General features: G+C 43.1%; 1 protein-coding gene across 1 annotated transcript in view; it reads right to left on the minus strand.

Annotated features, from left to right (window-relative positions):
• The window catches only part of LOC111141155 (sarcoglycan delta), a 378,621-nt gene that overhangs the window by 115,915 nt on the left and 236,763 nt on the right, over positions 1-25,943 (minus strand). Inside the window, exon 4 of the mRNA XM_022493516.1 lies at positions 22,327-22,446. Coding sequence (XP_022349224.1) covers positions 22,327-22,446 — 120 coding nt within the window. The remainder of the gene's footprint in view (positions 1-22,326; positions 22,447-25,943) is intronic.

Genomic DNA, 25,943 nt, shown 5'->3' on the forward strand with positions numbered 1-25,943 from the left:
TTGTGCTCCGTTGCTCCGCCGCTTGCCGGGAGCCGGCCCCTCCCCCCGCGGTCTATCTTCCCGTCTCTTTGGATTCACTTCTCCGCCAGTCCTACCTTTCAGAAAGTGGTTGATTTTCTGTTTCTAGAATTGGTGTTCTTCTTCTCTTCGATCTCCCGTTGGATTTGTAGGTGTTTGCAATCTTTAGATAAGCTATCTAGCTGATCTCCCGCTACCTGAAGTAGTCTCAGCCTGCTACTTCTCTGCCATCTTGACTCCCCCCCCACATTGGACTTCTTCTTATGAGAGAAAACCAAGTCCCTAGTGATTCATTTGAGCCACCATATGAGACTTGTGTTACTCAGCCCTGCCTACGGTTCAACACCCTGCCCCCCAAGACCAGGGAGAGAGAAGCCAACTGACCCTTTAAGATGGTCATACTCTTCACTTAGAACTCTTGCCATAAGACAAGTGATCGAAAGTGGGAAACCACTCTTACTGTAACTTCTTGTGAAGTATCCTTTCATCGATTACTGAGTAGAATGGTTTTCCCATTCCATCTTCTCAGCCAGAAAGTACTTTTGTTTGTTTGTTTTTTTAGTGCATCAAATTCTTTAAGGCCTGGCTCAAATGCCTCCTCCATAACAGAACATTCCCTGGTCCTCTCTCAGCTATCACTAATTGCCCCTTCTTTGTGCTTCCGTCCATCATGCGTAACTGATACAGTGGATGAACACTCATTCTATTTTGTGAGATGGTTCATGTGCATTACCTTCACCACAATGGAGGGCCCATGTCATGGGAATCTTTGTTCTTTTCTAGAAAAGGAATATGAACTTGGATGTTTTGAATTCAATTTCACTTAGGCAGGAGAAGCTGTGGAATGAAGCAGAAGCTTCTAGAGGGGAGAGGTCTGAGCTGGTTGGTAGCAGCTACACCATTGTGATAAGCCTGATATGTCTTTGTCCAGGAAAGTAAATTGTTAAGGCTGTAGCTATGTGGTCTCCATGGTACAGTCGGCCTTCTTTCTAGCAGCTCTCTTGCAACCTTTCCAGTTTATTTCAGTCAGTGCAACTTCCCAGAACTCAAGTGTACAGGTCTCTTGTCTGGTTTGCAAGCTTTGGTAAGTTCCTATTTTCCTACAACAAAAAGCCCAACATTTTACCATGATGTGATCAGGCTTAGTCTGCCTCTTTGTCTGTGGCTTGGTAATTTTTTAAAAATATTGATTTGTATGTATTCTCCCCATATTTTAAAAAAAATAATTAATTAGTTAATTAATTTGAGAGAGAGCGAAAGAGAGGGAGAGAGAGGGTGCAAGCACAAGCAGGTGGAGAGGCAGGCAGAGGGAGAGGGAGAAGCAGACTCCCCACTGAGCAGAGAGCCCCACTTGGGGCTCGATCCCAGGACCCTGAGATCATGACCTGAGCTTAAGCAACTGAGCCACCAGGTGCCCCTGTTCTTCCCATATTTTTATCTCTCAACTTTAAACAGATAGTCAGACCCTCTGCATATCTTTGATATTTGTTTCCATAAAGAAGTACTATTTATGGTACATAGTTCTGTAAGTTTTGATAAATACAGACAGTCATGTATCTACTGCCATAAACCAACACAGCGAATTTCAGCACTTTGAAAATTCGCTTCCCTTGCACTGTCCTTCTGTAGTCCATCTCTCCCTCAAGCCCCTACTCCTGGCTCCCACTATTCTCAGGCCCCACAGTGATGCCTTTTCCAGAATGACATAAAAGTGGAATCATTCCATAGAGAGCTTTGGGTATGGTTTCTTCCATTTGGCAAGATGCATTTAAGTTACACAATGGAAGGTTTTCAGTGGCTCAAAAGCGGAGCTGCCTTAAATCAGCAGCTATTCCTGCCCTTGGTGAAGGCCTGATCCGAGTGGAAAGTGTGCTGGCTACCCTCCCAGGGAGGGGAAAGAGAAGAGTGCCTTGGAGGGATGCCAAGATGAGAGGCAGATGTTTGCCCCTGATTTAGAATAACTGCAAGATGTAAGGTCCTTTGAGGACCAGAGTCACCCCTAGGGAGGTGGTAAACTCTCAGAGAGCAAAGCTGTGTCATGCCCCTTGGAGGCAGGACCCTTGGCATAGGAGTCCACAGCCTCAGCAAAGACTCCTGGGCCCTCTCCATGGCATGCAAGTTGACAGCTGACTTCCTTTCAAATGACCACACAAGCTGGAAAAATGAGGATAGCAGAAGTGATCTCAATGGACCAAGATTGAATACTCTTGCCCATATTTTTAAAAAAGATTTTATTTATCTATTTAACAAAGAGTGAGCACAAGCAGAGGGAGAAGCAGACTCCCTGCTGAGCAGGGAGCCCAATGTGGGGGCTCCATCCCAGGACCTTGAGATCATGACCAGAGCCAAAGGCAAATGCTGAACTGACTGAGCCACCCACGTGCTCCCCCGTCCTTTTAAAAAAATATTCTATTTTTTTATTTGTCAGAGAGGGAGAGACATTTTCTTGACACTATATGTGCTTTCTTGATTCTTAAGCAACCCAGTGACAATGGAGATAGAACTTCCTACCGGACTACTATGGGAGTTTGAAGTCACATTAAGGGAATAAAAGTCATTTCATTGGCTGATATCTATTAAGTGCTTCCTAATTGCCAGGCATTTTTCTAAGCATTTCACATGGATTAAGTCATTTAATTCTCACTGAACCCATGGGAAGCCCATGCTCTTATAAATCCCTGTTTTCAGATGACAAAACTGAAACAAGAAAGGTTTCAGAGAGTGACTGTGGGAACCAGGATGGGCATTTAGGCAAATCTAGCAGCAGAGCACATCCCTAACTTCTTGCTGAACATGTTATTTCTTCCATTGTGAGCTTGGGAACAGAGACATGTTCTAAAAATCTCCTCCTCCAGAAAAAGACCACCAAGGAATAGTGATGGTTGGTTATAGCCAATTCTCTGCTGAGGGGTTGTCTAGAAGATTCTGTATGAAGTGCAACCCATCACCCCTCACCAATCAGATTCTAGCTTGAAAACTGAAACCAAGCAACCCAGAGGACAGTTTCTGTGAATGACAGGTACGAGCCAACAGCACTCACACTCAACTGACAATCATGCTAAGAGCTTTCACAGAGATCGTCCCTCCCTTTCATCTTCATGACAACCTGATGGTTGAGAAAGAGGAGGCATAGGAGGCTAGGTAATAGCAACCAGTCATGATGGAGATAGAATTTCCTACCAGACTATTGTGGGACTTTGAAGTCACATTAAGGGAATAAAAGTCATTTTATTGCTGTTGCAAAGCTAATTACTGATAGAGCTGTGATAAGAAACTAGACAAACCAGTCACCTGGCTTACATTTTTAACCTTCAAATAGAGATGGAGGGCTGGCAGCCATGTTGAAAGGTATGCCGGAAAGAGTATCTCCACAAGAAAAAAATGAGTGAGCAGAGCAGAGAAAAAGGTCATGTGACCTCTGAGGGGCGGGGCTAACACCTACATTCTTGGAGATTTCCTCACACAGATCTCAAAACACTTGACTGAATGTAGATCTACAGCCTGAAGTGAGCTCAGCCTCTTTGAAGAGAAGATACTACTCGGGAGGCAGTTCTTCATTTGTGAAGGGTGGAGAATGGTGGTTGAGACTTTCCAGTTCACTTAGTTTGCTATGTTAAATCCAAGCCACGGCAACTGTAACAATCATACCGCCCTTTGGCTTTGACATTTTATAACAGGCATTAAAACCTGACTTGCTACTCAAGCAGCGTTAGGCAATAGAGCTATGGAGAAAAGACAAGAGCAATTAAAAAAAAAAAAAAAGGTAGTTACATTTTCACGTGTCCTTCGCCATGGCAAATTGTTGAGACTTTAGCAAGAAATTAAGTCTGAAGAAAGAATTTTAAGAGAAGATGTCCTACCTGCACACGAAGCAAGGGAAAACGGTTGAACGATGACATCTTTGACTGTTAAACATTCCCTCACTCTCCTTCCAGTACTAGAACAGTTATTTGCTTTGGGTCAGTCTACCAGGGCTGAGAATCACATGTTTCTTCCCACATACCCCACAAACACACAGAAGGGAATGTGACCCAGGGGGCCAATCAGAGTATCAGATTCCCCAGAAAGAGTATTTGCTCTGAGAGCACGTTACCCAAGCAGGGCCCATCACCTCTCTCCCACAATAACTTCTATGGCTGTCTGGACAAGGGTGTTACCATCTGTCCCTTGAGATACTGTCTGCTAAGGTGCTTCCCAGAGAAACCCTTGCACCTAGGATGAGATGTCAAAGGCACCAGAATTGGCCCTTTCTGGAATTTTCAATGATGTGAGGGAACAAGTTCCTTCCTTCCTTCCTTCCTTCCTTCCTTCTTTCTTTTCTTTCTAACTTTCCTCAACCCTGCTTAAGATTGCTTTCTGGGGGCACCTGGGTGGCTAAGTGGGTTAAGCCTCTGCCTTCTCCTTGGGTCATGATCCCAGGGTCCTGGGATTGAGTCCTGCATTAGGCTCTCTGCTCGGCGGGGAGCCTGCCCCCACCCCCGCCTGCCTCTCTGTCTACTTGCAGTCTCTGTCAAATAAATAAATAAAATCTTTAAAAAAAAAAAAAAGATTGCTTTCTGTCACTTATCATTGGAAGCCCCCTGAATAATGTATGCTTTTCCTCTTGGGTGGAGAAGTCCATGCCATGACTGTCCCTACCACTCCACATCATGAAAGCAAGGAGAACCGCTCTCTGGGGCCCGCAAACAAGTCTGCCTTTTGCAAGAGATCATTATTCCCATATGACTCCACTTCAAACACCTGCCCAATATGCAATGGAAATCCACAGGGCAACAGAAGCCAGTTGAGTTTCACTATCAGAAAAAAGTTGTGAAAGCAAGTATGCTTAAGTGGCCTTCTGGGCTGAACTGGTCTAAAACAGCTTTGAGGGTATTTAGCATTTCTCTCTTCCTCTCTCCCCCTCTCTCTGTTTAACAGTCCAGGGACAAGCACATTTTGTGAGACTTTTATAGCTTTTTCCTCTATTCCTATAAGCAGTGCTGATGTTACACAGGAGGAAAAAAAAACACCACCACAACAAAAAACGGTGTCCATGAGGTCTGAATGATTCAGTGCCAAAGAGTATGTTCTTAAATGTTGAACCGATTATCTTTTAGAGGAAAAAGAAAAAAGAAAAAAAGCAAGTGTCCAAACCCAAATCTGTAGAGCTTTATAGTTTGGTTTGGGTATTTGCTAAGTGTATCTTGTGCTGCTCTGTCAATCCCAGTGACAGTTAATCAATACTAATCCGATGCCAGTTGATTCTTCCCTTTCCATAAACAGGATTAAGGTATACTACCCATGAATATATTTTATCCCAGGCTGTAAATCCATATGCTTTAGCGTAAATGCATTAGCATCTCTTTTTAAATGGAATGCACTGTGTATACAAGAAAATAAAGATGAATTACCAAGTTGTCCTGAAAAATGCCTTTCTGATCCATTATGAAAATGTTTCAGCTTTCAAGGCAGTGGTAAGTAGATCAGGCATTTCCCATTATTTTATATTGTGATCTATATGCCCGTCTCTGGGGCTGCCTATTAAGTTAACACTCAGAATATCTTATGGACATATTGTCCTTCCTGGTCTGGGCAGGTGGGTTTTTTACTTATTTTTTCCTTTGTTTCTTTGTTTATGCCTTCATTCCTCCTTTAAGTCCACATTTATTTCGTGTCTACTGCGATCGGGAGATGCCCTAGGGACCAGAGAGAAGATGCTTAACAATCATCTATAGACCTCCACCCCCAATTAGCCCTAATATTGGCTAATTTCTCCATCACCAGCTGGGGCAGTACATACCTAGGGTCCAATATTCCTATGCTGGACCACTTTGGTGTGTTCATGCACACGAGAGCTTGGTCAAAGCAACTTCATCATTTTTTTTAACTTAATTTTTTAAAATTTGTTTTATAAACATATAATGTTTTATTAGCCCCAGGGGTACAGGTCTGTGAATTGCCAGGTTTACACAGTTCACAGCACTCACCATAGCACATACCCTCCCCAATGTCCATAACCCCACCACCCTCTCCCTACCCCCCTCCCCCTGGCCACCCTCAGTTTGTTTTGTGAGATTAAGAGTCTCTTATGGTTTGCCTCCCTCCTGATCCCATCTTGTTTCATTTATTCTTTTCCTACCCCCCCAAACCCCCTATGGTGCATCTCTACTTCCTCATATCAGGGAGATCATAGACCGTTCTCTTTCTCCGATGGACTTATTTCGCTAAGCATAATACCCTCTAGTCCATCCACATCACAACTTCATCTTTTAATGTCCCTTTATAGTTGATGGAGATTTTCATACAGACATTTAAATTCTAACACACACCTATATGAAGGGAGTGGAGATGAGTATAAGTGACTCATTTAAGGTTTAGTGTCTAACGAGGCCAGGACTACACCAAGTATTAGTACTAATACTTGATGAGCTAGGATAGTATCTACCTCCTAGTTTGTTGTAGGGCCTTGCTGTTCACGACAGAGCACAGGGAAAGCGCTCTGCAAAGTGCCCGGAACACAGTAAGAGTACTGTGAATGTTAATGGTGAATGACGTTCCTATTTAGCAACAGACATAAACCACTGTCTATCTGTCCATCCATGTGTTGTTCCATCTACCCAGCCATCCACCTACCCATCCCACCTTTACTATGGGCCAAGTACAACAAAAGGCATGGAAGATTCGGTATTGAGGAAGTCCGTGCTCTCGAACCTCTCCCAGTCCAGAGAAAGACTTTCAGTCTTTGGAAATTGTATGTGGTATCAGATTTCAGAGACGGGACGATGAAAAAGTAACAGAACCATAGCCTAGACCAGAGACTAGTGAACTGAAATCCTAGGGTTGAACCCCTTTCCACTTTTTTTTTTTTTAATAAAGTTTTGTTAGAACACAGTCAAGCAAAATTTCATTACATGTTGTCTGTGGTTGTTTACCCACTACAACGGTGAGCTGAGCTGTTGGGAGAAAGAATCTGTGGTCACAAATCTAAAACATTTACCATCTGGCCCTTTAAGAAAAAAGAGCTCTGGCCTGGATTACTGCATCTCTGCATCTCTCAGCCCTTCCACTTAACATCCCTTGGAAGTTAAGGTAAAGAAGGTGAAGGTTTGCCTTCTATGGGCCCTTCAGCTTATTTACATCTGATAAGCCCTAAATGCAGAAAAGTCCTTTATGATTTTGACACTACTGATTTTACCAGGGGAATTGTCTCTCTCGCCTTCTATGGGCAGCTAGATAACCTTGTGAACATATTCTTCCAAAGCATGAACTCACTCTTCTGTGGTCCTACTTCTCTCCTCTTATTTATTGTCTCCTTATGATGCCCCGAACGTTTTTAGCAATCCTTGGCTCCTTTATGATCTCATGCTTGGCCCAACTTTTTCCCATTATGTGATTCACTGGGCAAAGAACACCATTCTTGTGTTCCTTTGCTAGATTTTTTTTTTTTTTTTACAGTATTACTCTGGGTTTTATTGCTCAAATTTGCACTGGGTGATATATTGAGGAATTAGAATTTCTCTTTTATAATTATTATTTTGCACGGGTATTTTAAATATTAACTATTGGCCTATCAGAAATGTTCAAGATTCCTTTTTTAAAAAATATTTTATTTGTTTATTCAAGAGAGAGCGAGAGAAAGCTTGAGCTGGTGAGGGCGGAGAAGGAGAAGCAGGCTCCCCACCAAGCAGGGAGCCGGATGTGGGACCCGATCCTAGGACCCTGGGATCACAACCTGAGCCAAAGGTAGACACCTAACTGACCGAGCACCCAGATGCTCCGGAAACATTCAGGATTCTAAGAAGAGCAATGATCTGGTAACAGTACTCCCGGTGCTTTCACCACACTATGCTATTTCATAACCGCAACAACAACACACGTTAGATACTATTTTTATCTTCGTTTGCAGATGGGGAAATGGAGGCTTTGACAGAGATGATTAACTTTCTAAATGATAAAAAATAGTTAATTTATCGAGAATTTTGTATAGCTCAGGAACTGTGGTAATCTGCACATGGATTATATTACTTAATTCCTACAGCAACTATCTGGAAAAGCAGGACTGCCCACCCACGCCCAGCTCAGCAGGGCTGCTGACTTGCTTATGATCCCACCTCAAGTAAGCAGGGGGCAGCAGGACTTGACACTGAGACCCAACTGAGGTCTGGAAGGTATGTTCTGAGGACTCCCACGGAAAGCCTATCTTGTGATATATTCACACATATCTCCTCCCTCTTCCTCTCCACTGAATCAAATGTGGGGCCTACATGTAGCCCCCTTCTTTGAGTAAGCAGACTTGAAAACATTCTGGTTAATTACTTTCTGCAGTTTGGTGATTGGAGTGGTAGAACAGCTGAGAGAATGGCAGAAAGAAAAGACAAAAGCTGTCTTGGGGATACCTTCTGCTTGATGGGAATCAGCTTTAAGCTACAAAGTATCCCACGGATGCCTGATCCTGTTTATTTTTATTTTTATTTTTTTGCTACCTCTTATCTTAAAAATAAACCCTAGTCCAAGTTCTCATCAGCAATGGAAGAATAATATTGAAACTCCTGTACATTAAGAAACACATCCTCTATCATCCTGATTTTGGATTTCCCACCAAACTTACTATGTGATTTTAAACCTTTTAATTGTTCCGGGCTAAGTTTCTGCATCTATACAGTGTGCATAACCCACTTCCCGGCCTATGGCTCAAGTTCATCATGAAGACCAGATGAGCGGTGAATGAGCTTTTCAACCTAGATGGCAAAGTGCAAATGCCAGTGACAAATGGCCCCAGATCAGAGAATCCCCCCGGATCAATAAAGACTACTTTTCACTCTTTACAAACTGCCCCTTTCATAAGTATGCCCTCTTAAAGTCAGATTAGTAAACTATATATGATTAATTTAAGATTAAGAGCAAGACTTTCATCTAAGTCATTAAACTCTCTCTATACATATTTCCAAAGCTCCCCAGAGGTCCCATTTAGGGACACTGGACGCTGACAAATCAATAAGCCCAGTGTTAGTTTTTCTGAATGTTCTTACTCAGGCAATGCAAAAACTCCTTCCAGATTTTCATGACAAATGGAAACAGATCAAGGAGAAAGCTCACTAAATGGATGAAGCTGACATATCTCTAATCCATTAGAGCAAGGGACTTTCAGAGACCCAGGGGCCCCACAGAAATCATCCTCCCACCGGGCAATTGATCATAACTTGAGGAATCATTTCAGGCTTGGGCCAAAGCAGCCTTAAAGGAAGAGAAGGAAATGCCACCAATTTCAACACATCTCAGAATTTTAAAGAAACAGGTCCAACACTGAGACCACACCTGTATGACTAGGGTAGGTCCTAGGGCCTGCTTCTAACAGATAACACACAACTTAGCATTTGCCATTTTGAATGCCTTGGATGACAGATGCAGCCTAGCCTTTGTCCCAATAACAAGTTTTTGCAATGGAGGAAACAACCCTGGTTCTTAATGGTAAGGAATGTAGGGGAAGCATCAAGAACAAGCATTGTAATAAATATGAAGGGTATAAAGCTAAGTACATATTAGTGCTAAGTACACATTAGGGCTAAGTACATAGGTGCTTAACAATGTCAGTGAGTTCACAAATGCCCTTTAAGTTCTACTTTAACTACAAGATTATATAAATAAAGGAATGGCTATCATCCTCTAGAACAGGCATAGTTTATGCTGTTACCACGAGGAAATGGAACTTTCTGTTAGGGACGTCTTCTCCAGGCTGCTCCCTCCCTGACTTCACAGACAAAAACAGGACATCGCACTGCTCTGAAGAGGAGGCAGAGATTCCAGCTCTACCTGGGTCATTTGTCTTCTCCCCATGCCAAAAAGCCATCTCCCGCAGAGCTCCTGTCTGAGTTCCTGGTTTCTGCCACTTCTTTGGGGCCAAGCCCTAAGTCAGAGAGGCTGCAGGATCACCCCTCACTGCTGGCTAACACAGAGCTCCTGCTGTATGTATGGCCTGACATCAGGCACTGTGGAGGGCAAAAGAATGGGACCTACAATGTGGAGAAGGACATACAGCCTTCCAAGGGGTGGAGAGCACAGAACCAGAGACACTCGAGTTTATTTACAATGGGACCTCAGTGTTCTCTATACCTTCCCCCTGGCCCAAAGCTTCTCAAACTCTGTATTTGGGGCCAGGGTGGGGAGCTGCCTTGTGCATTGCAGGCTACTGAGTAGTATCCCTGCTCTCTACCCAGCAGATGACGGTAGCAACCCCACCCCCCACGTTTGTGATCACCAAAGATATCTCTAGACACTGTCATGTATCTCTGGGCTGAGGCGGGGGTTGAAAAATTGTCCATGTTGAGAACCACTGTCTGGTCCTAGTGTGTTGTAACCCCCTCCCCCTAGCAACTCCAGGCTCACTCCATCCCCAGAAATAAATGACAGAGCTCCGCATAAGACATGCGGTCCACGAGACTAAACATGGATGTCATGCTATGAATGATATAATAGGATATGAGGCAGACATCGCTCAGAGTTTGGAATCATGTCTGATTCTTGTTGTATTCTAGCTAAATCCCCAGTTTAATATAGTGAGTGTTCACTAAGCATTAACGTTACCACAGCAGCCACCACCAACCCCCTCAAAATGCCCAGGATTCACAGAGAGACAGAATTCAGTCGGTCTATGAAGTCTGAAAAAGCAGATTTTACATCATTATTTTCACTAATCTTTAAATGAAATATAGCATTTCCTTTGATTAGGATGTAGAAAATGATCTGTAGTAATTATCACTCTGAGACTCTGTCACCAATAGAAATCACAGATCACCTCCTATCACGGTGAAGTTGTGGCACACATCTCAAAACATCATTTATACTCATCACTACTTTGAAATGATGGTAATTATTCATCCTATAACTAGATCTTTTTAGATGTTTTAACAAATACCTAAATTATCATATAGCAAAATTGTATTTTATATGTTGATAACTGTGTGTCATTGGCTTTCTTTGGTCATCTGGTATAATGGGTTAAAAACAGAATTCTGAGAAGAGGTCCAATGTTTTCAAAGGGGTCTAGGGCAGAAGAAAGAAAACCTGCGCTTTAGAATAACCACCTATCAGGCAAATATTCAGAGATCATAATCAATCTCTTAGAACTTTCTGTACCATCCCTAATGGTCCTTGGCAAAGGGCCATCCTCAGAGCAGTGGCCTAACCACTGCCAACAAGAGGTATGAGAGGGGGGTGACTTACCCCACTGTAGGGCACAACATCAGAGCAGAAATACATTCTCACTATGTAACCTCAGATGGGCGGTTTTATTTCCACAGGCTTCCACCTCTTATTAATCTCTAAGATGGTGATTTCTTTTCATTCTTCTTTCCCCTCTCATCCTGAAGGGTGGTTTTGAGACTCAAATAATATGGCAAAACAAAACAAAACCCAAAACCAGAAAAATCCCGTGCAAGAATTCTGATCTAACTAAATGCTACTGTGCGGAAGGGAATTATACTTTCAGTTCCCAAGGACCGTGTCAGCTCTCGTGTCAGCTCGCTTGTGATCTGTGGCAGCAAAGATATTCCCCCACAATGGCTTCCCACACTTGGAATTGGTCTGTCTGAGGATCTCAAAAGGAAAGAGGGCAGGAAGAAGATGGACAGAGAAAGAGGAAAGGGCTCGTTTTAACAACGGGTCAATTCAACTCCCATATAGTAATTCATTTTTTATCCCCAGCTGTTCAAATGACAGGACTCAGATTTTGAACTGGAGTTCAATTGCCAGGCTGTCCTGCGAAAGTAAGAGTGACTTTGGATGTTGTCTCCTCCCAATATGAATGGCTTCCCCTGCTTCTCTGAAATTAACCCATTGCAATCCTGCAAGGGCTAAGTCAAGTCTCTACTTCTCAAGGAAGGCCTCTCCTTGGAAGGTGTGTGGCCCCCGATGTTCTGGGCCCCTTTTTGGGTGCACAGCCTCGCACATGAGTGTCTCTGGTACATTTCTTGCATCCAATATTCTAGCATAAGTTCCCGATCCCAAAGGCAAGGAGAGACCACGCCTTCTAAATCCAAGGCCCTGGCACCCTTCCTTGCTCCAGCAGACATCTGTGATCTGAATGTGCTAAGGAGAGACATATTTTCAGAGTCCTGGGAGGAAGAATGAGGCCAGAGGAACTTGCTCAGGCTCTCATGCAAGGAGGCTCTCATTAAACACAGCTGAAGCACTAGAGCCTGAACACTTCCCAATAACCAGTCAGCTAGACAGATAGGAAGTTGAGAGGGAAAGTCATTTTCCGTGGCAGCTGAGATGCATTTAACAGCCAAGGAAGAAAAGCACATTACCTTCCTCCATAGCTCATAGGCACTCTGCATATTGATTTCATATCAGCTCTCTCCTTTGTTTGGTTACATGCAATCTCTGCCACAAGCCTATGATACAATACAAGTACTTTAAATGTGCTCTGACCTCTGATCAGCTCCCATCAAGCAAGTTAGTGGGAAGAACAATGAACTGCCTTTAGAATTCACCGGCCATGCTTGCGCTCTGTCCAACCAGGACCAGCCTGCCCTTCCTCATATACTCAGCCTGTTTCCTTGGGGATGAGAGGAAAAATGGGCAAGGTGAGCTGTCTGGGGGCACGGAAGGTCTTGCAGAGCAGGCTGCATGGCTCTTTCTTTGGAATGTCTTTTTGAATTAAACCTCCAAGCAGAGACCTCACAAATGTGTCTGGTCCCATAGGCTGTGGATCTGTCTGACCCACCCCCCACCAGATCATCCTGCTCATGCCATCCTATAAATTGTGAAGCAAACCCTGTCACTGCCCTGTTTGAAGCCCTTCACTGTCTTCCCATTATCCTTATGTCTAAGTACTTTACTAGGACACATAGCGGCCACGTTGACAGTATGGTTTTATAATAGCTGCACAGGTACACACAACTCCACAATGTTCCACGTACACGTAGCATTTATCTGTATATTTATGCAACTTGTACAATGCGTGTATGTATAGCATACACACATATGCCACATGACCTACATACCAGATATATATACGGATGGAACAGACATGAACACATATATTTGTTGCTACATAGCCGTGATATATGTTAAAAGATATACTGAACTGCACACTTTAAATGGCTGAATTGTAGGATATGTGAATTACATCTCAACAAAGGTACAAAAAAACAAACCGAATGAAGGCTCTGAAGTCTGATTATCTCGATTTGCATCTCACTTCAACCACTGAACTTCTACACAACCTTGGGGAACTTGCTTCTGCATTGGTCCGTGTGTTCATATGTACAATGAGCATAATAATGAAAGTTATCTTAGAGGGTCCGTCTTGAGAAGTGAGTTAACCCATGTAAAGAGACTCCAGTGGAATCTGGCAGAGAGTAAGCATTTAATAAATGCTAACTATCATAATTACAGCCTGTCTCTTTTCATGGCTGAGCATGCTGCTCCTTGACCTTCCCTCCCTGGCTGAGCTGGAGTTGTAAAACTTCTTCTGAAAGGTCCTGCTTCCCCAGGACTTTGTACATGTCCCTCCACACCCAGCCTTCTGACCCCATTTCCTGAACGAACTTCCATTTATCCTTCCAGTCTCAACTGAAACATCATTTCCTTCGGGCAGACTTCCCTTACTGGCAAAGTGAAGTTAATAACTCTTAATATTATGTTTCCATGACATCTGGTACTTCTCCCATGACAAGTCACATTCCTCTCATGTAAATGGTAACAACTGTCTTTCTTGCTTGGCTATGGAATCCAGAAAGGCAGGGGTCCCCGTAGTCCTTGGGTCAGCAAAGCAGCTGGCCACAATAGGCACTCAATTTGTTGAATGCAACAGAACTTAAATGAGAACAGCCTACACCAAGGTTTATATAATGCCAAGAACCTTTCTGCTGAGGTAATTTCTTTTCTTTTTTTGGATCCGGGAGAGTTCTTGCATCATAAATAACTCCCCATTGTCGAAGTACACTTTTCTCTTTGGCTCACAGAATCAAAATCATATGAAATACTTCCATTAACCATTCAGCTACATCCTGCATGGTACAATGCTGAGAGCGGAACATCCTGGCCAGGCTCTAGCAGAACTCTGAGGTGTCTCCTTAACTCAGGCTTTGGGGGCAGTGAGTGATTCTTGTCTATGCTCTGCTGATAATAACAATCTCTTCCCCCAAAATAAATCTCAGTGTGCTTATTTGCTGGAAAAAAACGAGCAGCTCACTCCACTTCCTCTGTGGCTCTGCTGACCCTGCCCTTGGCGAGGCTGTGGGTCATTCCCCTGAATCTGCTAAGTCAAGCCCCCTCCCCCCTTACACTTTCCCTCAGTTTCTCCTCCGGGAAGTTCTCTGGGCCACCTCTGTTGGCTTGGTATCCTGCCCCCGTTCTCCAGCATTACGGGGGAGTCCTCTTAGCACCTACGGAAGCCAAGTGCTAACTTCTAGATTCTATTTAACTTCCTAAGAAACATTTCCAGCGCTATACAATATTTCACTGTGTATGTGGTTTGACACCCCTACTAGACTACGACCTATTTGAGATCAAGAGAATTTTAGGCTGTGTCCTTACGTTCCTGTCCCTGCATCGAGCTTTGTTTGGTGATCGTTGCACAAATGGTGCTCCGTAGGAACGGGTATAAGGAACAATATTAAAGGGCATTGATAATAGTGGGCACTTATCATGTGCTTAGCACTGTGCTAGGAACTTTTCATACAATAGACACAGGTACTCATAATACCCTCATTTTAAAGATGGGTAACCTGTGGCTTTCAGAATGTAGAAACTTGCCCAAGGTTGTGCCATGAAATCCAGGAGAGGTGTCCAGGCAGTCTGTCTCTAAACCCCATACCCATCTAACCAGGCTGCTGTCCTACTGTCACAAAGGGAACACAGGCATTCACTTCTATCCTGTGCCCCGAAGGGTTCTGAATAATCTCTCCTCTTTCCGTCTTCTGACTCCTTTTGTTTAGATTCACCCTTGCCACCTTTACCCATCATTCCTAGGGAAGGCAGGGTACAAAAGGAGTTAAGATTAGAAGAGTAGTACATAGCAAAAGCATAAAGCAAGGTGGGAGGGGAAGCCTAAGTTGCTGAGGGAAGTATTTTTAGCACTCTTTTCTCCCACTCAAATAAGCAAAATTAAATTCAAGTCCCTCCAATAAAGGAGAATGAAGTTAATTTCCTTCCCCAGTCTGCACACCGAGAGTTTCTTATTCACATTGTCATCTCATTAAATTCCTGGTGTCACTGTGAAACACCAACATTCCCCCTTGGTCTCTGCTGGGAAGAGAGGGGGAAAAAAATCAACTCAGGTGACTTTTGGTTGAATAAGAATATTCTGCAAGAGTGAATATAATTAATGAGAAAGGCAACAATACACCTAGACTATATGGACAGCCTCTTGACATTGAGGATGTCCTGGCAGAACTTTATTTCCTCATTTGAAAATACTCTGCTCTTGGTATGAACTGCCAAGAAGACAACTCTGATGATAAAAACAAACCAACAGATGCCTGAAAGCACATTAGCTGTAGCTCGGTGGAGAATTTCAAGTCGTGTTGGTTCTGAAGAGGAAAAAGCTGAAACATCTCCCCTCCCTCAGTAAGTGTTGGAATTGGTTCTTTTGGAAGCAGCCAAAGAGTGAACCTCATCGACTCTTTAATCAAACTAGAAAGCTCTCAAATGTCCCCAACTGCCTTTTCTCCTCCTCCCACCCTCCTCCCCACATGACAGCGAGGGAGACAATGGCTCAGCGACTGGGGAGGTCTGCTAAGGCAATGCTGCCGGGACAGCTGGCAACGTCTACACAGTACGATGAATCCATCCCGCTGATATTAAATCACATCTCCCTCTTGCCAAAGGGAAAAGTGTGTGGGGCCCAGCAAATGCTTTTAAAGCATCAGGATTCAAGCCCGTAAGCTTGGGGGATGAAGGTGCACCCTGAACCGTGGCAGCTTACGATGCCTGTGCCCATGGGTGGCTGGGTGCATGAAACGAGGCAGTACAATCACCGAGGCTTTTGGTCGGGCTCTTTTTTACTTTTTGGAGAATTATGACAGTTGTACTCCAGTAGCATTTCAGATGAAACCCCATTATTATTTCTCTATTGTAGAATTGTGCTTTTTCTCATTAAGTAGCTCTGGTTTATGAAGGTTGGGGTTGTTCATCTGAGACTCTTTTATACTTGGCTTTCTCGCTACATTATTTATGGGAAATGTATCTTTATGATCGAGTACATTATTCCTGTGTTCCTGTAAATAATAAACCAAGTCTGGAATGAGATGCTGGAGGAGAACTTTACAACAGGCAATTATTTTTAAATAGTTGGATCTCCTGTTGATTATCTCTGGTAATGATAACAGAGAGCAAGCAGAAAGAGGGCCCTGGCCAGTTCCCGGCTACTCTGACTTGTCACGCAAATGTCCCTATTAGACTGGTAGGCTCTCATCTCTCAAGGATCAATGTCTGACTTCCTCAGACTTCACCACCATATAAGAGGCACAGTGTTCCATTTTCACTATAACCTGCCACCTCTCTCATGCTTCCTTCCACTCATGGATGAGATACTTCAGAAAGGAAGAGAAACAGGAAAAGATGGAGGGCAAAGTAAAAGGGGGTGAGCTTGTTTATTTAGAACAACGCACATGACCTACGTGATTAGAGTCACATGGCCAACATCACCTGGCTGGTAGGTATGGTGGAACCAGTTGGTCACGTTCTAAAGCACTGAGTTCCTTGTCATGGAGAAAGGTGGAATAGATAAGAAAAAGCATATGAACATGGGAACATGGGATGGGGACCTCAACGTCCAAGAATGCCTCCAGGAAGGCAGTCACGGCCTTGATAAAGCAGTCCTGGAGGTCTGTTCAAAGGAAGAATTGGGCGAGGGGTTGTTTGGGGACTCTGTTTGAGGAGCATCTCTGAGTTCTTGCTCTGGGATGCCCTTCTAGAACACCTCCTCTTTGGAGCCCCTAAGTTCAAGGATACATGGATGGATGGATGGATGGATGGATGATGACTCTTGACCCCCTGCTAGTGGACCAATGTCACTGGCATTTCCCACTGGACACCTGGCCGCTCCCTTAGGTGCTCAAGCAGCAAGACCCAGGGCATTTAAAGCTGAACCATTTCTCTCCAATCCCAAACCTGTTTTGTTGCTCTGATACAGTCGTGTTAATGATGCTACAAGGTGCACAACACCAGAGCCATCCCCGACTTCCCTTCTCGACCTTCCACATGCATTTAGTTGCCAAATTTCATTAGTTCTACTTCAAGATGCTCTTTCCCATTTGTCTTCTCTTCTCTTTCCATCCTGGTTTAGGCCCTTATGAATCCTCAACAAAAGCATAATAATATTCTCTTAACTTGGGTGCATATTCTCACTCCCTCCTGTTCTCTATACAATCAGATTGGTTAGCAAACATTCCAGTGTTCAAAATCTTTCCATCTATTCTCGCAACAAATATTACTGAGCAGTTACAATGCTCCAAGCACTATTCTAGATTCTGAAAAACAAAAGTTCCTGCTATCATAAAGCTTACATTCTAATGAGGAGGAGAGGATGAAAATAAGCATATTTTCACATGAAATAAATATTTTATCATCACCATGCATGTTGTGATATCTGCCTTGAAGAGGAATAGGGAATAAAGACACAGACTAGGAATATGCAAACTTTTTCTGGATAGTGCCAAATAATAAATATTTTAGGCTTTGCAGGCCATCTGATCAGTCTCAACTACTCCACCCTGCTGTTGTAGTGTGAAAACAACCATAGATAATACGTAAATGAGCACTGCTGTGTTCCAATAAACATTACAAAACTAGGCGGTGCGTTTAGCCTCACTGGGCCACAGGCCTACTTTGCCAGCTCTTGGTACAAACACTGAAATCAGGAATGTGCTATTTTTATAAGGCAGCTAAGGATGTGTGGTGAAGTAACATTTAAGCCATAAAGGGAGAGGTCCTCTATGCAGATTGGAAAAGAGCATTCTATGTGGAGGGAACAGTAAACATAAATGCTGGGAGGTGAGAGTATGCCTGGTGATGAAGCAAGGAGACCCACATCTGTGCTGATGAGTGAGCAAAAGGATGAGAGCTTGGAAAACATCTGCTGGTCTTCACGATTCCTGGGTACCATGGTCAGGCATGGCCATCAGGATCTCCTGTGGTCGTATATTTGAATTAATGAATATTTTCTGGTTTTTGCCCAGTGTCCATTCCCTCTCCTGGAAACAACACCCCTATTTCCCTTTGGATAGTGGTCTCCTCCAGCTCATTCTTGGTCATTTCCAACCTTAGCTCTAGGTGAGATACAGCCCAGGCCTTGCTCACCAGCAAACTCCATCACTGTGGTCACAATGACTGGCTCAGGGATGGGCATATGGCCCACGCCAGTCTAGTAAGAGGAAAACTCAGGCCTCTGTTGGATTTATATTCAGAAGGTGAGGACCCCTTCTGCTTTTGAAGACAAAATGCATGGTTGTATAACAGACCTCATAGGTGTTCAGAGAAAGGGAGAAACTGAATTGAGGTTACCTCATTTGAGCCACTGAATCTAGCCTGAAGCCAACTACTGATGGACTTATCTACCACAAGAGGCAACTGGTCTCCCCACCTCCCAAACAAGTGAGTCTTGACTATGAACATGTGCTGCCATTCACCAAGCAAACATTCCCCCTATAGGTTCTGATGTGCCAATGTGTACTCAAGGTCTAGTTCAAAACTTCCCAATTAAGCAGTTAACTAGACTCTCTCTAGCCATTTGCAGCCAGATTCTGTAGTTTTAGTCGCTTTACTTCTAACCTTCTAAGTAGTCTGTTTTCTGCATGTGTGTCTCGTCTCACTGAAGGGATAGAGAGCTTTCTGAGAGAGAGCGAACAGGGACACACATCTTTGTATCTCCATGACGCCAGCTGTAGTGATTTAGGGATTCAGGTATGTATATATATATTTCTAGATATATATATCTATATGATGAACACACACACACATCTATTTAATGAATGACCACCACGAAAAATACACCACTCCTTTCACCATAATTATCAATTGCCAGGTTGCAACAGAAAGTTTCATCAAAAACTAATTCAAAAGGCTAAATGTATTATCTGTTATCTTCCTAGAAAAATTAGCATCAGACCACATGTAAATTTCTATAAATCTTCTGCTACTTTAAATGGCTTTAGAATTAATTAAAAATGTTTTTCAATCGATAATAATGTAACTCAGATAATTAGCATCAAGTAGCATCTACAGGACATATTTAAAAAACTAGAGTATAAATAGACCTAATTAACAATTAGAATAACACTTTATAATTACACTTTGTTTATAAATGCTAGAATGTCCAATTCATTGTTCAATGAAATTGGTCATTAATGAAAATCAGTTATTTTTCCCTGACGTCTCCATGAAGTTGCCTCTTGGATGTGCTGACTTTTATGCTGCCTATTTTCTTGTTTTGTTTTTTTTTTAAAGATGTAGGGTTGTATAAAATTTTAGAATGTGATGGGTTCTCTGAAGCCCAAGTGGACGAACAGAAACCATCACCAACCTGACGGTTAGCATCTATAGAGCGCTTACTGTGTACCACTTACTATGTTATTCACTTTCCATACACTGTGTCGTGTAGTTCTCCCAACCACTGTGCCGGCCAGGCATTATATTTTAAACATATATTTTATTTAATGAGCAAATAATACTTTATTTACTCATTTCAGAGGGAGAGAGAGAGGGAGAGAGAACGAGAGTGCACACAAATGGGGGAGAGAGGCACAGAAAGAGGGAGAAGCAGACACCCTACTGAGCCAGAAGCCCGATGCGGGGCTTGATCCCAGGACCCTGGGATCATGACCTGAGCAGAAGGTGGACACTTAACCCACTGAGCCCTCTAGGTGCACCAACAGCCAAGCATTCTTATACTATGTCACAGCGTAGAAGGACACCTAGAGAGGTGAAGTGACATCCTAAGGCCCTGGCTGATGATGATAGAAGCAAGGCTTATTGGCCAATGTCAACTACACAAACTATAGTCTCAGTCACTCCGCTATGTGCCCTTGCCTGCTCTCTTTTCCTTAGGAAAGACGTGCATGTATGATAGATCAGCAATTATGACCCACCTATACTGATCCCTGCACCCCATATCCCTTGCCAGATAAAAATTTCCAGACAGTTGAATCTTCTTTATGAAGCATGACTTCTAATCCCTTTTCATACTATTCAGGATCCTTTGAGTGTGCACAAGGAAGTCACTGTCCTGAAAACTGAAGAGGTGGGTGTACTTATCCAGAGAAGAACGTAAACAATTGAGTTAAACTACTATATTCTGGAGGCATTATCTTCTTAGGGTTATTCCTTATGATTTTCTACTGCCATTCCTATTCAACTATCAACAGAAATAACTGACTCCTTTCCATATGTTTCTTGTTATATTCATTCATTCTTCCACTCTCCATTTTGTTCCACCCTCTTTGTTTTATACATGGGGAAACTAAGGCTTAGAGAGAAAAACAGACTTGGGTAGGGTCCCTCAGATCCTAAGGGTGTGAGCGAGGATTCACATCCAGCTACGTTAGACTCCACCGTGAAATATGCATCTAGATTCAAACCTCCCAAGAGCTTGCTCAGTCCGATGACTCAAAAAGACAAACTTCTCATTAAGCTGAAAATGAAATTGCCTAAACTTCTCGTTCCACACCATATGGCTGAATCCCAGCTGACAGGAAGCTCATTTCTGCAACACACCAGGCTCATTTCACTGAGTAGGTTGATGCGAGATTTGTGGGGTGGTCATTTCCTAATCTTTGTAGCATTGATAGCAGCAGTGTATTTATTATGATGCTTTCTTTCTACATTTTTACATAAAAAAGCAAATGTTCCTAATGATGGAGACAGATTTTTGTCCTAAATTGTTCTCTAAGTAAAATATCACAAGCAGACGCCATGACAACAACAAAAATATCCACTGCCTTCAAGCAACCAAAAACTACAATAACCTTCTAGTCCTTCGTCTACTCAACAGTGGGGTGGTGGGGGGAAGAGTTCTTAAATGATACCATCCTGGAGTTTTGTACACAAAGATTAAGCTGAAGTATTTGGACATCTGAAATGATCTTGAATCCTTCCAAAGATTCAGATTTTAAAGAAGTGAGGTGACTCACGAAGTGCCAACGCACTAACAGAAAGTGCCAAACCACATTTGTACAGAATGATCTGAGCATGAGATAACCATCACATTTTCCCCTGGGCAATTATTCTACAGCTGGTATAGCAAAGTATTCTGGAACAAAAGGAGAACCTGAAGTTTTTGTGTTTGTTTCTCCCACTATCCCTTAAAACCTAAAACTAATATAGAAAGTGCCATCTCTACACATAATAGAGAAATAAGTGTTAAGGGTTGGCTAAGGTCTGAGAACCATATTTATGTGCATTTAGGTGCACTTAGGCTGGAGTCCACGGGTAAGGATTTGAACAGTCACTTGACCTTGGACAAGTTTCTCTACCTTGTCAAGTCTTCATTTACTCATCTGAAAATGGGACAAATTTGAGGAGAAAGAAAAGTATTGTGATCTAAAGTGAAACACACCAAATTCAAAACACCTGGCTGATACAATAGGAACCCATTCAGCCCTAGGGACCACTTGAGATGGTAGATGTTCTTGGGTCAACCAAGCAGGAAAGAAAACCGGCTCAGCGAGGTCAGTATGTTACCCAAAGTCATACAGCTAATTGGTGACAGAGCAGGGATAGGTGGCAGATTAGCTCCAGCTCCTGGACTCCTAAACCACCACACTACAGTGTTTCAGTATACAGCCACAGAAGACTACTTTGTTGTGAGCTCCCACTCCTGTGGACTCCCAGGAGTCCATCAGCGGCCCCACAGATACCCCTGCGCATGTTTTCAGAATTAAATTCTTGGGCCCTTCCACCAGAGCCTCTAATTCAGTGAGTCATGGTTGGATCTGTGAACCTAAACTCTTCAGAAGTTCCCTAGACGATTCTTCATTTACAATCAGGTTTAGGAATCTTTGAATCACGTATATAGGTCTTGACTGCTTCTTCCAAGACCACTAGTTTGTGAGGACAGGATGTGCTTTCTTATACTTGTCAGCATGAACACGAATCCCTACCTGAAGCTCAGGGCTAGGAGTTATGCCACAAAAACATGACTTGAGACATTTTCATGGGGCGGGGGAGGGGGACCTAGTTCTGAGGTGAGGGGTAGGGGAGTTCATCGACCTTGCCTTAAGAGAATCCAGGTAATAGACCTAAATCTCTCTTCTAGGCACCGTTCTACTTTTCCTCTAAAATGCATGCATTGGCATCTAACCAATTAAAAGATTAAGGTTTTCTTACCTAAAACTCTTAATCTTTCAGCTCCTACCACCACTTCGTTGTTATCTGCAGAGAAGAGCAATTTTCCAGAAACTGTCTTTACTTCAAACTTTTTGCCATAAGCTTCTACGGCTTTTGGACCTAGAAGCAGGAGTGAGAGAGAGAGGTTAGTCTCATTGCATTCATTTACAAAGAGCTTTTCACAGAACACATACATATGACAAGACTGTATTGGCCTTGGATGTAAGGGGACTGGTTTTCAGAAGCCAACCGTAAAAATCAGTCTTGTGACTCTAGCCATGTCTTGTCAGGTACTTCTAATCATACGCTCTCAGGCTATGATTTTAAAGGCCATCGTGTCCCTTCTTCAGACTAATGTTTGGATGAGATCTCCCTTAGCTAACCACCAAATTCCTGTCAAATACTTGTAGATTTTGGCTTGAGTGTATCCAGGCACAGAAAGCTCAACACTCTTGAAGTAATCAGTGTATCTTTTGCCATCTTTCTCTTTTGGCCCACAGCTCTAACTGTTGGAAAGGTTGCTTTACATTCAGCTGAAGTTTGTCTCACTCTTAATCCAGTGGCTGCACGCGACACTAGACAAGTCTACGTCCTCAGTATATAGATCATTTCCTGGCAGAAAAGGCTATAATATATTGCTATTAATTGCTAGAAAGTTGTCAAATCTTTTATGCTAGAATTTCATTCAATAAATTTTCAGAGGGTTTATCATAGGACAACAGATGCCATTCTTGAAGCCGGGCTATCATGATGGCATCTTCTGATGGAGACAGACACAAATTTAAACTCTAATGAATCAGAAAACTGCAGAGTTTTTGGTACCATGGAAAAAATAAAATGTTAGTATGTTAGAATTCCTTTAAAACAATAAAAACAACAACAAGAGGAGACCTTTTGGTTTCTCTGAGCTAGAGCTACCTAAATACCTCAAGTTCAGGGGCCTCTTCAAAGCTGCTCTGCAAAAATGCATCAGAGAAAGCTGGGGGTGTAATCATCCTCACCGAACCTCACTCAGATCAAAAGGAATTTATCTTTTGGTCTGGAAATTCATAGAGGAAAAAAAAATTTTGAGGTTAGGGTGTAGAAATCTTTCATTTTCCCAAAACTCCACAGGGGATTCTGATGGGGCATTTTTGTCTCTGGTTATTTTTCAAGACAGAGTCATTTAACTATAAAAAGTAGTAGTGAAAGGGCCCTCAGTGCCTTCCAGGCAAAGACCAAGAGGAACACAGGTATAGATGAACAAGTTGAGTTTATTATTCATTGCTGTGATGGAGAACACACACCATGGGCAAGCACACAGGGCATCTCAGTAAGAAAAAAACTTATTAGAATTATTTGGTTTTATGTTAGGTTATTTTGGGACTTGGTTCAAGGAAACAAGGCTTTGCTCTGGATTAGGTGCTATTGGAAAGTGGGAGTAATTTTACAACTGTCATGTTATCTACCTTTTATCTATCTCTTCTCTAGAGGTAGGGAAGACCAGAGCAATGCTAAGCCTGTAATGGATAAAGAAGCAGCAGTCACTGATAGTAACCAGGATTGAGGGATGTTTGGTCACTTTAGTGGTTTGGATAAATATTTCCATTTTTGTCTGCATTCAGATAAGATTAGAATTGTCTTTGTTTTTTGTTTTTTGTTGCTCCCTCATGACCAACCAAATGGCCTTCTCGGGTGCTGATGTTCTGCAAAATTATTTATGTTCAAACACGAGAACACAGAGGTTTGACTTATGATTCCAGGACTACTCCTGGACATCTAGGACTGCTGTTCTTATTGGCAGGACCACCAGACTAAGAATCAGAAGAACTATGCCCCAACTTTCTCATTTTCTAGTAATGTGACTTTGGGAAGATCCTTTGATCTTTCTGAACCTTATTTTCTGCATCTGTAAAAGTGCACTATCACCATCTATCTATTCTATTACATTAGAGAATGATTAAAAGGATCAAATTATTGTTTATAAAAACAACTTTCTAGGTGGGAAAGTGGTATGAAATGTAGGGGACTGCTCTAGTGATTATCATCATTGTGATCATAACTCATCACCGTTTTTCTAATGCAATGGTCCCAACACATTGAAAATACTTAATGACAATCACCTCCCAGTGCCCTTGCCTCATTCACGTAATCAATCATGCCAATTTGGCAGCCCTCATCTCCTGCTAATACATCCCCACAAGCCTTCTGACAAAAGGAAGGACATGGGAAAGGCTCCTGAATGAATGGGAAATTGAAACAGACATGGTAGAGACTTTCCAAATGGCATGGGACCTGGCCATGACTGCCTTTGTGCTGTAGCTGAGGAGAACAAGTGGGAGCAGAGCTAAGGACTCTGTCAAGGTCACTAGGTCAGCTCCTGGAAGATCTGGGTCTGGAACTAAGCTCTAGGAATTGTTCCGAAGAACAGGGATGTGTATTTGTCTAGAGAGAGAAGAGTGTTGGACTCGAAACAGGAGGAGCAACTAGGGGTGGGGCTTTGGGAGGGTGGGTGGGAAGGGGAGGTGGAAAGCTGGAGACAAGGACCAGAGTACAATCCTGAAAGAACAGAGATGGAAAGTGAGGACTTTGGATTAGGTGACTCGGGGAGGGCTCAGATGTGGCTGACTTCTTGATCACACCAAAACTGTAAGTGAAATCTATATGACTTATTAATACATGGGGATTGTTAACTCTGTATTTTTTTAGGGGGGAGATTGGGGATCAGGAAGTGAAGAAGCGTTAATAAATGAATGAATGACCTCGGGATAGGCATACAGAGAGTACAGTTTGCCACTCTGGATCTAGTCAATGGCATAAGGTGGGTATGACTGGGGAACAAAAAATGCTTGGCCTCTGCCTCCATGGACCTAGGCAGTATCATGAGATAAGGCCCCTGAGGTGTCGAGAACACCTGCCTGGGTAAAGCCAGTCTGCTCTGAACTTACAATTGGTTTATAAGACATGCAAAAGAATGTCCTAAAGACACTGAAGCAATCAGAGAACTCAAAACACAATTAAGTTATCTGGCTTTCCAGGGCTCCTCAGAACACAAAAAGGAATCTACCAAGGGCCAGAGCCATTTGCACACATAAAGCTCTGTAGTTGGCAGTTTCAGCCAAAACCCCACAGAGCAACTGCTGGCTCAATGGTGCAGATGGCTTGTCCTTTTGTTGATTTTACCTGGGGCTGCCAAATGCCCTAGACGTGGCTGAAATCTTTAAAAAAAGAAAGAAAGAAAGATAAATTCTGGAGGGAAATGCCAGTGGAGCTGGAGACTGCTGAGGCGGTCCCTCAGTGGACCCACTGTTCCTCTCTGGGATGAAAAAAAACATTACTTGTAACCAGCAACTACTCTCCAGCTAAGCTCCCTCAGTGCATGGTGCTATGTGCAGAGGACTTCCTTAATGCATTTCCTACACCGGGAGGACTGGAACCCATCTGGAACACCAGCAGGCCCCCTGTCATGCCAGGGCCACGAATCTGAGAGCTAGAAGGGGGTCATCCTGCCTAATTCCTCTCCCCGAACTCCCTGGATCCTGATAACCTTCCCTGCTCTGGTGAGATGCCATGAAAGGCTCGCATACATCCCTTCACCATGCAGGCCATAGGGCTTCGTCTATGGACCACTATGGAGA

The sequence above is a fragment of the Enhydra lutris genome, unplaced genomic scaffold (genome assembly GCF_002288905.1).
Source record: "Enhydra lutris kenyoni isolate GAN:26980312 unplaced genomic scaffold, ASM228890v2 scaffoldscaffold5, whole genome shotgun sequence".
Taxonomy (NCBI): domain Eukaryota; kingdom Metazoa; phylum Chordata; class Mammalia; order Carnivora; family Mustelidae; genus Enhydra; species Enhydra lutris.